General features: G+C 40.9%; 1 protein-coding gene across 1 annotated transcript in view; it reads right to left on the bottom strand.

Annotated features, from left to right (window-relative positions):
* Window positions 1-1,223: 1,223 nt before the first annotated feature.
* The window catches only part of LOC136862777 (protein tyrosine phosphatase domain-containing protein 1), a 914,123-nt gene continuing 900,361 nt past the window's right edge, over window positions 1,224-14,985 (bottom strand). Inside the window, exon 13 of the mRNA XM_068226146.1 lies at window positions 1,224-3,413. Coding sequence (XP_068082247.1) covers window positions 3,253-3,413 — 161 coding nt within the window. The 3' untranslated portion in view covers window positions 1,224-3,252. The remainder of the gene's footprint in view (window positions 3,414-14,985) is intronic.

Raw genomic sequence — 14,985 nt, 5'->3', positions numbered from 1 at the left:
GGGCATTTAACGTGCCTTGAATACGCACTAGAGGTGACGTGGAATCATACGCAATAGCGCCCCAAACCATGATGCCGCGTTGTCTAGCGGTAGGGCGCTCCACAGTTACTGCCGGATTTGACCTTTCTCCACGCCGACGCCACACTCGTCTGCGGTGACTATCACTGACAGAACAGAAGCGTGACTCATCGGAGAACACGACGTTCCGCCATTCCCTCATCCAAGTCGCTCTAGCCCGGCACCATGCCAGGCGTGCACGTCTATGCTGTGGAGTCAATGGTAGTCTTCTGAGCGGACGCCGGGAATGCAGGCCTCCTTCAACCAATCGACGGGAAATTGTTCTGGTCGATATTGGAACAGCCAGGGTGTCTTGCACATGCTGAAGAATGGCGGTTGACGTGGCGTGCGAGGCTGCCACCGCTTGGCGGCGGATGCGCCGATCCTCGCGTGCTGACGTCACTCGGGCTGCGCCTGGACCCCTCGCACGTGCCACATGTCCCTGCGCCAACCATCTTCGCCACAGGCGCTGCACCGTGGACACATCCCTATGGGTATCGGCTGCGATTTGACGAAGCGACCAACCTGCCCTTCTCAGCCCGATCACCATACCCCTCGTAAAGTCGTCTGTCTGCTGGAAATGCCTCCGTTGACGGCGGCCTGGCATTCTTAGCTATTCACGTGTCCTGTGGCACACGACAACACGTTCTACAATGACTGTCGGCTGAAAAATCACGGTACGAAGTGGGCCATTCGCCAACGCCGTGTCCCATTTATCGTTCGCTACGTGCGCAGCACAGCGGCGCATTTCACATCATGAGCATACCTCAGTGACGTCAGTCTACCCTGCAATTGGCATAAAGTTCTGACCACTCCTTCTTGGTGTTGCATTTGCTCTGTCAGTCAGTGTATAAAGAAATATAAATATAAAGAACAATAGTTGCTTACTTCATTATGAACAGCTTCCTTCTGATCAATTGTTATTTTGAGAATAGAAGTTTGTTTTCACTTTTGATATTTGCGAGTAATCAACGTATCGGCGGTTATCACGCAATATGACATATCCTCATAAGGTATAATTAATTACCAAGAAGAATATGTAACTTAAAATGATCCAAATTAGTAACTGGTGTGGGAGAAAGGACAACAGAAGTTATGAAATCAATAGGTTAATGTCACCAAATGAGTATGTTGAAGCATGAGTTCTTAAAACAATATTTATTCTTTTCGTTAGTCTTTCACGAAATATCACAATTGTGCATTCTTTTGAACACGGTGAAAAATACACGAGGAAATCTTATGAGGAGCATATCGGAGGGACAACTGCGAATTTACTCATCTCCCTGCAGTTGTAGATCACAACAAAAACTGGTTTATTTTAATGTACAGATGACAATCCAAGCTTCCCGAAAGAACTGAAGTGGTTATAGGGAACATACATTTAATCTGTGTAGAGTAGTAGATCAGTAGTTACTTCTCAGAGAAACTTCCATGTAACTAACCTGCGCTGATATTGACTCTTATTTCAAACTGGAAAGTAGGTATTTGAAGACAGTTAACTGTCAACTGTTAAGCATTACTATCTCGTTCGAATACTTCCCTCGTGCTAGACATTTGGTGTAGCTTTTAGGGCACGTCCTGCTTATTAATGAATGTTATTTCGTCACCTATATAAATATAAGGGTACTAATAGGGGAACATTCATAATTAACACTCACCAACACCTCCGTAAAATGAAAACTCATTTTAAAGTGGAAAAATTGTTTAAAATTTAATTTGCATCGAGTGAACCGTTCCATTTCTAATCATCTGGATTCAACTGTAAGTCATTGATCTCGTTCATTGCGTTACCAGATGAATTGTTACACACACATTTAGTATTCTGACTCAGAATTCTTGTTCGTTTCTGGTTCTTTAATGCCGTAATTTAGAACCACGTTCGCAATGCCTGTAGAAGTCCTCAAACATGGGAAAAATGAGACTGAGAGTACATTACGAATTGCTATCGTGAGAATAAATTTACGCCGAAGACGAAAGCTTTCGACACTCAAGCACATAATATTCCTTATTGGTCGATTTTCGTGGTCAGAACTGGTACGGTTTTTCATGGTGATTCGAGCTGTTGTGCCGAATCCTAGGCTGTTGAGTGGCCACAGACCGAATCACAACGGACATGTTACACTGTGTTGACGAAGAAGTCTGCGCTAAATAATTCTTTTCACATTTTCTTTCTCACCAACGTTAATTATTTCTCAAAGAGAGTTGAAATATTTTACCTTCTTTGCAGGTAAGTATCTGAACTTTGAACTGCTAAGGGCAGATAATCACGTAGCCTATCATCATTTAAGCAATTGAACTTTCGACGTCTATGATGAATGATGAAGGAAAGAAATAGTCACGGGCATTATTCCATGAATATTTTGTTGCTCCCATAAGTTAAGAATGCTTTTATACCTTAAAGGTGATCTTCATCGTGAGGGAAGTGTGCATATGATTACCAGTCTGGTGCCGACCAATATACAGAGTAAATGTGAAGAAGATACTTTTTCTCTCTGTATGAACTGGCTTCAAATATCGTTTCGCCCATATTGTGAATCGTTATTTTGAAATCCGGTCGATACTCCAAATCATTACATTTTAGGCCACCAGCTCACCATAATTGACAAAATTGAAACTCACTCATATTTTCCTATGGTCAATCTGGGTGGGATGAAATGAGCTAATTATATAGTAAACTAAAATTTCGCACCTATGAGCCGTTAACACCAGACTTCCATAAATCGTTTTCATTACCAGTCACAAAAATGGAATGAAAAATAATGAATACTATAAATTATCGGGAAATCTGCTGGTGCATGGAAAGTTTCTGATGTGATTATATTGGGGGAACATCGAAATTAAACCCATTCCGGAAGAAAAATGCAGTCACAGTTAAAATTTGAGTGATCTGCATGGGGGCCTAAGCAAAGGAATAGTTTTTGCAAATTAGCGTACCAAAGATCGTACTGAAGTATTTCCAATACCAAGCCCCTGTTACCATACTCCAGTCAATTCGGAAACTTTGGATTGTATTTTGTAACTTTTAAGGTAAAGGGGAACTGAGTAATTCGCTAAATCGCAAATAAATGTGTGCCTAATAATCAATGTTAATAATGGGAAATATATATATACAAACACAGGAAGGAATTTTCTTATTTTACATAACATTTCGCTTATTCTTCTAGGGCACAGTCGATTTATGTAGGAAAGACAAAATCACGCTCTCTCTTGCTCTGGTTGCTCAATCTCCTCTGAAGCTTCTGGTGTAAGAGGCGGGATACGTGGGTTCATGTTCTCATGAATTACGTCGAACAGCTTCATTAGGAACTCCAGAACTCGTTTATAGGTTCCTTCCCTTAGTTTACGATAACCTTTACCTGAAATAAAACAAAGGAGCTTAGATTCAGAATCAGGAGAATGGAAACATTCAAATTTGGTGGCCGTTATTCCTTACACAAGAGAGGTATTGCAAAACAGGGGGATGATTTAATGTACTTCTAGTAATTCTAAAATACATTTTCTGTGAACATTTTTTTACACTTTTGCAGATACAGAAATTAATTTTAAATGTTACAATTGGTCACAAATTTCGGTAAGTTCATTGGACGGTAGTGACGAATGGTTTACCAAAATTCACTCAGGTGCGTTGAAGGAAGAACACTAAGGGTGCTTTTTTTAATTCGAATGTGTAAGGATGGTTAAGAAAGAACTTTCGATATTTATTGGTAAACCATATCGCCGTTGCTGTGCCCAAACCGCGAATGTCACAATGATCTTGCTATCCATTTTCCCCCTTAAAACTGGTCATGCCTCCCAACCACATATTGATATGCAGTCCATCAGAACAATTTTCGTTGAGTTCATTTACCTATGCGCGCATCTAAAGGAAAATGAACCTTACTGAAGCGTACTGTATGAATGTATGTTTGCATGACATATTTACTCACTCCTACGGTATGATGTATTTAACGTTCATTTTCTTTCACACGCGCGAATAGGAAAAGGAACTCAACGAAAATTGTTTTAACGGACTGCATGTCAATATGCATATGGGAGGCGTGACAAGTCTTAAGGAAAATAATGGATAGGAAGAAATTTGTCACATTCGCGGTTTTGGCACAACAGCGACGATATCCTAAGTTATGCATTTCATGTAAATTTCTCTCAATTCATCAGTCCTTCCCAGAAAGCTTCTGTTCTCCTTTTCTTTCAATAAGAACAATGAAATTCCAATATTGAAAGCTAAATATCCCGACAGGTTGCGAGGGGAATTACACATAGTTACAGAATTGCGTGCTGATTACCAAACTCCACTCATTTCAATGTGCAACGAATCTTTGCATGACCGAATTGATGGACTTTTCGCAAATGTTTGATGACATACTGGACATGGATCTCTGCTTGGAAATGAACAGCTTGCATTCCCGCACAACATGCTGAACATTGTTCGCGTTATTTTTATTTATTCCGTATGTAGTGTTCAAGATCGTTAGTAATCACTCTCTTCATCGTGATCGTTGAGCAAGTACTACAGGCATCACTGAGGCCAAAATGAGTCCACAACGACCTAGAAGACGTATTCATGCCTTCGTTTTATTATTGCGAGACGTGAATCAGCTCTGGAGAGAACATGGTGACCGATTATATTCATGTGCTTTCACTGCTTCCCCAGTGGTTAATCTAGTTGTTCTCATCAGTGAAAACGTTGCTAAAGGAGTCCTTAGAATAGACATTCTATGCTTAAATTACTGTACATTGGATGCCGCAAAGTTAAAGAGTTGATGTTATTTAACAAATTCTGTTTAACCCTTTATAGGATAGAAGTTGAACTAACATTTCTAAACAAAGTTATCTTGCATGTTCTTTTGTAACTTAATATGATACAGGCTGCCCGCACATTTTGATTCTGCAATTAACTTCTTTTTTTGCTATTTGCTTTACGTCGCATCGACACAGATAGGTCTTATGGCGACGATGGGACAGGAAAGACCTAGGATTGGGAATGAAGTGACCGTGGCCTTAATTAAGGTACAGCCCCAGCATTTTCCTGGTGTGAAAATGCGAAACCACGGAAACCATCTTCAGGGCTGCTGACAGTGGGGTTCGAACCCACTATCTCCCGGATGCGAGCTCACAGCTGCGCGCTCCTAACCGCACGGCCAACATTTGGGATCTCAAAATGGATGTTACCTTAAGGCGTCAATGGCCTATAACAAACATGTAAAACATGTAAAACTATTACCCCGAACTCAATGCACTATGTTGTCAGTACCATGCGTCCGCGTGCTCGTTCGCTGGATACTCACAGACAGCAGACAGGGTAAGTAGATTCTCTCACAGGATAAACGTTATTTTGCAGTTCCAATACTTACTCAGATTGTGGCGAAAATACGGCTTGTTAATTTACACATTTCACAACCAACTTGTACATTATAATACCCCTCAAGAAGAAATACATAAGTTCTCAAATAAATAATAATTATTTATACCAATTAGATTAATTCTTGAACGAATTTCATGAACCCAAGCAATTTAAGCTTCTTTCATAAATTAACCGTTACTACCTTGTACACCAGTACATATGAAGTGGTAATATGTATGATATAGTAATTTAAGTTCTCAAATAAATAATTATTTATATTATTTTGTTTAAATAAATAATGAACGAAGCACTTTTCGTATGATTAATTACATTGTAATTTCACATAATTCGATAAGTAGATGAAGTGTTGAATTTCAAACTTTGTTAAACGTTTAAATGTTTACAACGTTACATAAAAGTTTGAATTATTTCATAACAGTATTTTTGTAAATTGTTTGACGTCTCTTCTCTCTTTCCGATTTGTGGACGTTGGGAGTTATTGTCTGAGTTGTACTTCATCGTAGAGTATATGCTAGGTTACGATCCAACACCTGATATCTGTCCCGCGGACTGTTTATTTACGTGAGTGAAAAACATTCTTCACATATCCTATAAGAGTACTGTAGAGGCTAACATGAACTTTGCACAGTGAATCCGTGAAGCCTAGGAATTATCCCCTGAGGAAATTACAAGTAGAAATCTGACGATGTTTTACTACTTCGAAACTCGCCTTTCAGTTCACGATCATTCTGAAGATCGATCAGTTCCAACTGCACATCTGAAGGGGAATTATTAACACCCACAGCAAATGGGATAAGAAAAATATAAAATTTACTTTCGAGATTTGCCACATTTTGGAATCTTGGAATCAAATTCCTTTTGTAACTGCCTTAGAATTTTAACATGCTCTTCAAAGCAGGAGACTTCGATGGACTGGAATACAGACGTAAGTTTCCGGAACTGATTGGTATCACTGTTTGTTAACTGACGTTCGATAAAACACAGTTTTATTTTAAATGTCTTTGTTTTTTCATATGACTGGCTTACAAATTACCGTTTACCTTGCAAGGCATTCATGTGTCTAGTTACGTCAGCCAAGAAAGCTAAGTCATACACCCATTTTGAATCTTGTAGCTCTGGAACTGGGTTCTGTTTCTCTTCCGCTTGTACGCGTCTGAGAAGAATGGTGGAAAGTTAATCTCTTTGTGCAGCGGAGAACTGGGGAACGCTATCTGGCCGTGGCTTATTGTTTTAGGTGTGTAATGGAATGAATGCATGACAAAGACTTTGGACGGAAATAAAGTGCGGATAATAATTAAAGAGTATCTGGTATAATTTTATTTTTAGTGATATTGTAAATAACATTCATAACGATCTTGAGTGGCAAGCTGCTGTCTCACACTCCAGACTTACTTCGCGTTCGAGTAACGTCCAGTGGAATTCACCAGGAGCTAAAGAAAAATTGGTGTGAAATGATGTTTTTTTATTTAACTTTGTTAGTGTAAAGTGGGACATGTGTGGTCGTTGAGTTAGGTTTGATGATTTATTTTGCAATGTATGTTTGAATGCCTTCTTTACTGTACGGATTTGTTTCTATTACTATGTGAATAAACTTCAGCGGAGAGATGGCGTGGAATGACATTAGTAGACGAATATGTTTGAATGGCGTTTATAAAAGTAGGAAAGATCACGATATGAAGATAAAGTTGGAATTCAAGAGGACAAACTGGGGCAAATATTCATTTATAGGAAGGGGAGTTAGGGATTGGAATAACTTACCAAGGGAGATGTTCAATAAATTCCCAATTTCTTTGAAATCATTTCGGAAAAGGCTAGGAAAGCAACAGATAGGGAATCTGCCACCTGGGCGACTGCCCTAAATGCAGATCAGTATTGATTGATTAGTGACGCAAGAGGAGGAGGGGGGGATTTTTCAGATGTTCGTGATCGTTTAGGTTGGCTTGGTTTGCGTTTTTTGCATATGAATTTCTTTCGCTTTCTTAATGTTTAATGATTCGTTTTTATTTTCGAAGCGTAAAATGTTTATAACTGTGTTCATGTTTGCAGGGGCGTAGCGTAGATTTCTACTTAGAGGAACCTGTCAACTAATTGAATTCATTTGCGATTATCGTTAAAACTAAGACAGTAGATTCTAGCTTTTTAAGAGGTACTGAATGATTATGAAAGCATTTAAGTAACGTTTATTTTTTTTTCTTTGCGTTTAGGCCATCTGTGGACCACGGTGCTTGTGTTCTAGCTGTGTTTTTGTCTTCGTCTGCCCCTTTTAGCATACTGGATTGTGTTCTTAGTGGCCTCTTGAGCCTTCCTGTTGGCCCAGTATTCCTTCATTTTCTCGCTGAATTCTTTCCTGCGCTCCTCTGACCAATTCCCGGCTCCTTTGTGGCTAGCTGATGTAAGGGATGTTAGGAAAGGTTTAGTTTTGACCATTAAACGGTATGCATTTCTGTCAGTAATGGCGGCTTGATTAATATTAAGCTCTGCAAGATCTTTGTCCACTTGTTTGGTCCAGGGGAATCCAGTAGCTTTGCCTTTGTTAGCAACCTTGAAGATCTTATGGGATAATCTATTAGGATCCATTCTGTATAGGTGTCCATAGAAAGTCAGACGTTTTCTCCTGATGGCATCTATGAGGTTTTCTTGATGCTGGTAGAGCTCATTGTTGGGTTTGTACCATCGCCTTCCATCTGGTAGGATCCTTGGCCCTATTATTCTTCTCAGGAATTTCCGTTCTTGCACTTCCAGGGCTCTCAGTGGGGTTTTTTTAGTTAGGGATAGGCATTCTGCTGCATAGAGGACTGATGGTCTGACTACTGCATTATAGTGTCTCAGTTTTACATTCTTTGATAAATGCTTTGAGGCATACAGTTTTCTGCAGGCATGGTAGGCCTTGTCTAATTTGATTCTCCTTTGTTCAAGAGCCATCGTTTCACTTAGGTCCTCCGATACCCACTCTCCGAGGTACTTCACATTTTTAGCTCTCTTGATGTGTTTTGTATCACTGACTCCCATTGTTGTAGGGGCATCTTTGATGTTGGTCATAAACTCGGTCTTTCCAATGTTGATCATGAGGCCCGCTTTAGCTGCAATAGAGTGCAGTGTTTGAAGCTGCATAGTGGCCTCATGCATGTCGTTTGCTAATAAAGTAAGGTCATCAGCAAAGGCCAGGCATGGAATCCTCAGGTTGTCTGATTTAAACCCCATTCTTAATCCGGTGTTCTCAGGTAATGACCTGGTCCATTCTCTTATGATCTTTTCCAGGACACAGTTAAATAATATGCATGAGATACCATCTCCTTGCCTCACCCCTGTTTTGATTGTGAAGCTCTCTGATAATTGACCTCTAAACTTAACTTTGGAAGTGGTGTTGTGTAGGGTGGCTTGCACCAACCTATTAATTTTTTCGTTTAGTCCCAGTTCTCTTAAGGTGTTGAAGAGTGTGATCCTATCCACGGAGTCGTATGCCTTCTGGAAGTCGACAAAGATAGCTACCCACTGTCGGCATCTTTACTTGCTATATTGAAGGATGGTCTTCAGATTTTGTATCTGTTCAGCACAAGACCTTGCAGTTCTGAACCCTGCTTGATATTCTCCTAATTCTTTATCCAGTTGTCTTGTTATGTGCTGTTCCAGAATCTTGGAAAAGACTTTATACGATACTGAAAGGAGTGATATTCCTCTATAGTTGCTGGGATCTGTTTTGCTTCCCTTCTTGTGGATTGGATGGATAACAGCTGATGTCCAATCATCTGGGAGCCTTTCCTTAGCCCATATGTCCAGGATTACTTTGTGTATGTGCCTGAATGTTTGCTCACCAGCTTGTTTCAACATTTCTGCCACTATTCCGTCTTCTCCAGGAGCTTTGTTGTTCTTGAGAAGTTGAATGGTCTCTCTTACTTCTTCATAGGTGGGAGGAGGGATGTCTTTGGTGTCCGGGTTAGCTGGTTCTCTAACTGGGAGGCGCTGCGCAGGTTCTTCAGCATTCAAAAGTCCTTGGAAATAATCAGCTAGGGTCTTGATGCAGTCATCATCATTGAGGCACAATGATCCGTCTGTTCTCTGGAAGTGTAAAGTTTGGGGTGTGAACTGGGTCGTCTGTTGTTTTAGACCTTTGTATAAGTCTCTGGAGTTGTTTTTTCCAAAATCCTCCTCGGCTTGCTTAATCAGTTCTTTGTTGTATTTTCTTTTCGCCCCTCTTATGATGCTGGAGGTGTTCTTTCTTTGTATAATAAAGGCTTGTAGGTTGGTTTCGTTTTTATGATGGTTCCATTTGAGCCATGCTAGTCGCCTGGATTCTATAGCCTCATCGCATTCGTTTGACTAGATCAACTCTCCGGTTTTTCGTGGATAAGTAAGGTAAGAATCAGGGAAACAAAACGTGCCTCTGATAGTCAACACCTCAGGATGAGATAGGCAAAGAGAAAGAGAGAGAAAGAATTAACGTTATATCATTCTGAATGTTCGAGGAAGTACCTTGAAAAACTATTGAAGTTGTTTATGTAGGTTCAAAGTTGCTCAAGATCTGAACATAGGCACGTTGCTTCAAAGATACATTACTTTCTTCATGACCCCTACAAGCAAGTCAGTGAGAGCATAGAAAGCTAACGGTAGTTATTAAACGACACATAACTTTCCTGTTCTGTTTTATAGTTTCATTATGCGTTTCTATAGATATTTTATGCTGCTCACTTAAACAAAACTCAGTTCGCGTACGCCTTTCCAGTTAACTGAAGTTTTTTTTAGATTTGTAAAATTTATCTGCTCTAAAAATGCTGTTCAAATAGTCGTACTCATGCGAGTTCCATACATTCCTTTCTTTCGGAAAATAAAAGGCAGGATCAACAATATATTCCACTTAATTGTTTACAGCCACGGTGCAGGGTCTTAAATGCACTCATTGAAATGCTGAGTTAATGCCTTTATTTTTGTTTCCAAACAAACGTATTTCATAGATAATTTTGAATAATAATACGTATCAAATTCCCCATGAAATGGTAACAAAAGAAAGGAGCCTTAAGTAGTTTTCAATAGAACAATGCCTTTATTTTTGTTTCCAAACAAACGTATTTCATGGATAATTTTGAATAATACGTATCAAATTCCTCATGAAATGGTAACAAAAGAAAGGAGCCTTAAGTAGTTTTCAATAGAACACCTCCAACTACTTTCTGTACTTACACCACTTTTGCCCGCTGTCACCAAGTCTTCCATGCTGAGTTTAGTGGGATGTGAGTTTCCTGCTTACATACATCTACGCTAGTTCACAGTGTACTGGAAGTCTCAAATGTATAATTCGACTCTTGCGAAAGGTAAAATTCACTTAACCGATATAAATAACACCAAAGAATAATTAAATATACACTGACTGACAGAGCAAATGCAACACCAAGAAGGAGTGGTCAGAACTTTATACCAATTGCAGGGTAGACTGACGTCACTGAGGTATGCTCATGATGTGAAATGCGCCGCTGTGCTGCGCACGCAGCGAACGATAAATGGGACACGGCGTTGGCGAATGGCCCACTTCGTACCGTGATTTCTCAGCCGACAGTCATTGTAGAACGTGTTGTCGTGTGCCACAGGACACGTGTATAGCTCAGAATGCCAGGCCGCCGTCAACGGAGGCATTTCCAGCAGACAGACGACTTTACGAGGGGTATGGTGATCGGGCTGAGAAGGGCAGGTTGGTCGCTTCGTCAAATCGCAGCCGATACCCATAGGGATGTGTCCACGGTGCAGCGCCTGTGGCGAAGATGGTTGGCGCAGGGACATGTGGCACGTGCGAGGGGTCCAGGCGCAGCCCGAGTGACGTCAGCACGCGAGGATCGGCGCATCCGCCGCCAAGCGGTGGCAGCCCCGCACGCCACGTCAACCGCCATTCTTCAGCATGTGCAAGACACCCTGGCTGTTCCAATATCGACCAGAACAATTTCCCGTCGATTGGTTGAAGGAGCCCTGCACTCCCGGCGTCCGCTCAGAAGACTACCATTGACTCCACAGCATAGACGTGCACGCCTGGCTAGAGCGACTTGGATGAGGGAATGGCGGAACGTCGTGTTCTCCGATGAGTCACGCTTCTGTTCTGTCAGTGATAGTCACCGCAGACGCGTGTGGCGTCGGCGTGGAGAAAGGCCAAATCCGGCCGTAACTGTGGAGCGCCCTACCGCTAGACAACGCGGCATCATGGTTTGGGGCGCTATTGCGTATGATTCCACGTCACCTCTAGTGCGTATTCAAGGCACGTTAAATGCCCACCGCTACGTGCAGCATGTGCTGCGGCCGGTGGCACTCCCGTACCTTCAGGGGCTGCCCAATGCTCTGTTTCAGCAGGATAATGCCCGCCCACACACTGCTCGCATCTCCCAACAGGCTCTACGAGGTGTACAGATGCTTCCGTGGCCAGCGTACTCTCCGGATCTCTCACCAATCGAACACGCGTGGGATCTCATTGGACGCCGTTTGCAAACTCTGCCCCAGCCTCGTACGGACGACCAACTGTGGCAAATGGTTGACAGAGAATGGAGAACCATCCCTCAGGACACCATCCGCACTCTTATTGACTCTGAACCTCGACGTGTTTCTGCGTGCATCGCCGCTCGCGGTGGTCCTACATCCTACTGAGTCGATGCCGTGCGCATTGTGTAACCTGCATATCGGTTTGAAATAAACATCAATTATTCGTCCGTGCCGTCTCTGTTTTTTCCCCAACTTTCATCCCTTTCGAACCACTCCTTCTTGGTGTTGCATTTACTCTGTCAGTCAGTGTATTACTGAATTTGAGTATGCAGCTAATGAAAAACTAAATGGCAATACAGAAGAGAACATTACAGTGCATTCGTACTACTTCATGATCTTGCCTGTAACTTCAAAATCACATCTATGGGGCTCGGGAGTTCTTACTTCCTACCACCCGACAGCCGACCTTGCAGTGTGGCTCGGTATTTCGACCGACCAACGGCCGAACATGGAATGGGGGTGGGATGCTTGTGCAATAGCCGGCATGCGGATTTACTAGCGAAAGTTAAACGAAATTATAATATCGCATACAAATTCTAAATCAGTAAGTTGATGAAATATTTAAAATTTGAAAGGAAGCGGCACTTCCAACATATATGGATGTTTTTAAAGTTGTGTGAGCTGTCGTATACCTGCTTTGCGAATGCTGAATGTCGATTGAATCTAATAGCGGTTTCGTGTTCATAGTATCTGGTGTGAAATTATGTTTCGTTTGGCCTGTATATGTGGCGTTGCAGTTTAGATTTTTTACATTTGAGTTCATAAACTCCTGATTTGGAGAAGAGGTATTTTCTGTTCAGGGTGCACTTGCTGCCGTGCCTTTGTACTGTGTTGATTGTTCTGAAGGCTATTTTAAGACCTTATGTTTTGAAAAAATAATAGCTATTTTGTATGTGTTCTTGTTCACGCAATTGAGGACTATGAATTTGTGGTTTTCAGGTGTGAATTTTCGTTGCTTTTATTTGTTTCTTTATTAATCGATCTTCTGTGCCAGGAGGATGGCTGTTTTCTTTCGCGATTTGTTTTATTGTTTGTATTTAGGTTTTGAAATCTGTTGTGTTCATAGGTACTGATATTGCTCTGTGTACCATTGTAGTCAGCCCTGATAATTCGTCCGTGTTCGAGTGGTTGGATTCGTTGTCTACTGTGTAAAGTTTGAGTGGTTTCCTGTATTTCGTAAGACAGGTTGTCGATGGGGCAAATGAAATAAGATACTACTTCACTGTCCCGATATTATTGTACGGTACTCAATTACTGATTATTATATCGTCGCTTAAGGAACAATATCCGCGTGCCTAACAATCCATTATTTTCCTTAAGACTGGTTACGCCTACCAGCAACATACGCATATGCAGTCCAATTTTCCTATGCTTAAGTGTAAAGGAAAATGAACCTTATATACAGTGTACTGCAAGAGTGCGTAAATACGTCATGCAAACATGCATTCCTACAGTACGGAACGGTAAAGTTCATGTTCCTTTATATGTAAGCGTGGGAAAATGAACACAACGTAAATTGTTTTGATGGACTGCATATCCATATGCGACTGGGAAGCGTAACCAGTCTTATGGAAAATAATGAATAGGAGAAGCATTGTCCGACACACGATATAGTTTCATAAGCGACGATTTAGTTGTATTTATAAATATCAAACAATCGAGCATTAAAAATGAAGACATTTGCAAAGGAAAGCCATATTCACCTATTCACAAATTAATCTCGTTGAAACTGGAAATTATTTACTCATTATTTATTCATTTATTAACTTACTAGCAGTTTCCCGCTGGCTCCGCCCGCAATGTACAAAGTATGTAGCCTATTTGCAAAGTTTTGAGTTAATGAAATAAGGCACATGATCTGCTATGGTAGTAGAATGTAATATTATGTCAACAAAACATTTGAAAATATATCGCACAAAGAAATTGAATTAAACGTTCCTTGGACGAAACACTATGCGCCGAACTGTTAGAGTCCTTCTAAGATCTTCGTCATGGAGACAAATGTACTTAATAACTTTTCTCACAATCTACCCATTTAAGTAGTTATTACCTCGAAAGAAAGCGCTTGATCCACTGAGTGTTTTTAGACCAAAACGAACCGCGTACCTCAATTAGAACGAAATATATGATTGCTTCAATGAGAAAAAATGTTTAAGAAATGAGACGTCAAATTGAATGTGCACTCATAACTTTCCTCAGAATCAACCAATTTGAATAGTTGAAATGAAAGAGCTTGATCCACTGATTGTTCTTAGGCCAAAACCAACTCCGTACCTCAATTAGAGCAAAAGAAAGGATTAATTCAAAGAGACAAAAATTGAAAAATCAAATAACTTGAGGCAGGCGGAAGTTAAGAGATTTATAGTACCTGATGATAAATCTGTGCATGAATACCTTTCAGTTAAAAAAAGAATGAAGGAAATCGACCGGATAGAATGACCGGACTGATTGACTTAAGTTTTCATCAATTTTTTAAATATATAGATTAATTATTAACTTATCAGCTATTTCACCTAACTTGATCCAGTGCTAAGAAATAGTGATCATCTTACGTCTTTCAGATGACATCTGAAGTATGTTAATCCCTGATGGTTTCGTTGTGTCACTAGCAGTTGGCATATACTTCAGATCCACTGTAGAACCATCTGATACCGAGTTCGGTAGCTGCAGTTTCTTAATTACAGCCAGTATCCAGTATGTGGGAGATAGTGGGTTCGAACTCCACTGTCGGCAGCCATGAAGATTGTTTTCCGTGGTTTCACATTTTCACACTAGGCGAATGCTGGGGCTGTCGGTGCGACGTAAAGCAACTAGTAAAGAATCATCTGATGAGAAATTTTCATCAGAATCCTTCAACACTCCAGAAGACGATGGAAAGTTTCCAATGAACAAAATCGAAGACCAAGACAGGGATGGAATGATGCCCCATCTAATTTCGAGCCATAGAATTGGGCCGGCTGGAGAGGCCTGTTTCCCTGGCGGGAGAAAATTGGTGAATAAGTCAACGAATGAATAAAATAAATGTTTGTGGAACCATACTGGATTGAAATCTA

The sequence above is a fragment of the Anabrus simplex genome, chromosome 2, assembly GCF_040414725.1.
Source record: "Anabrus simplex isolate iqAnaSimp1 chromosome 2, ASM4041472v1, whole genome shotgun sequence".
NCBI classification, from domain to species: Eukaryota; Metazoa; Arthropoda; class Insecta; order Orthoptera; family Tettigoniidae; genus Anabrus; species Anabrus simplex.
This window is presented reverse-complemented; position numbering and strand designations above follow the sequence as displayed.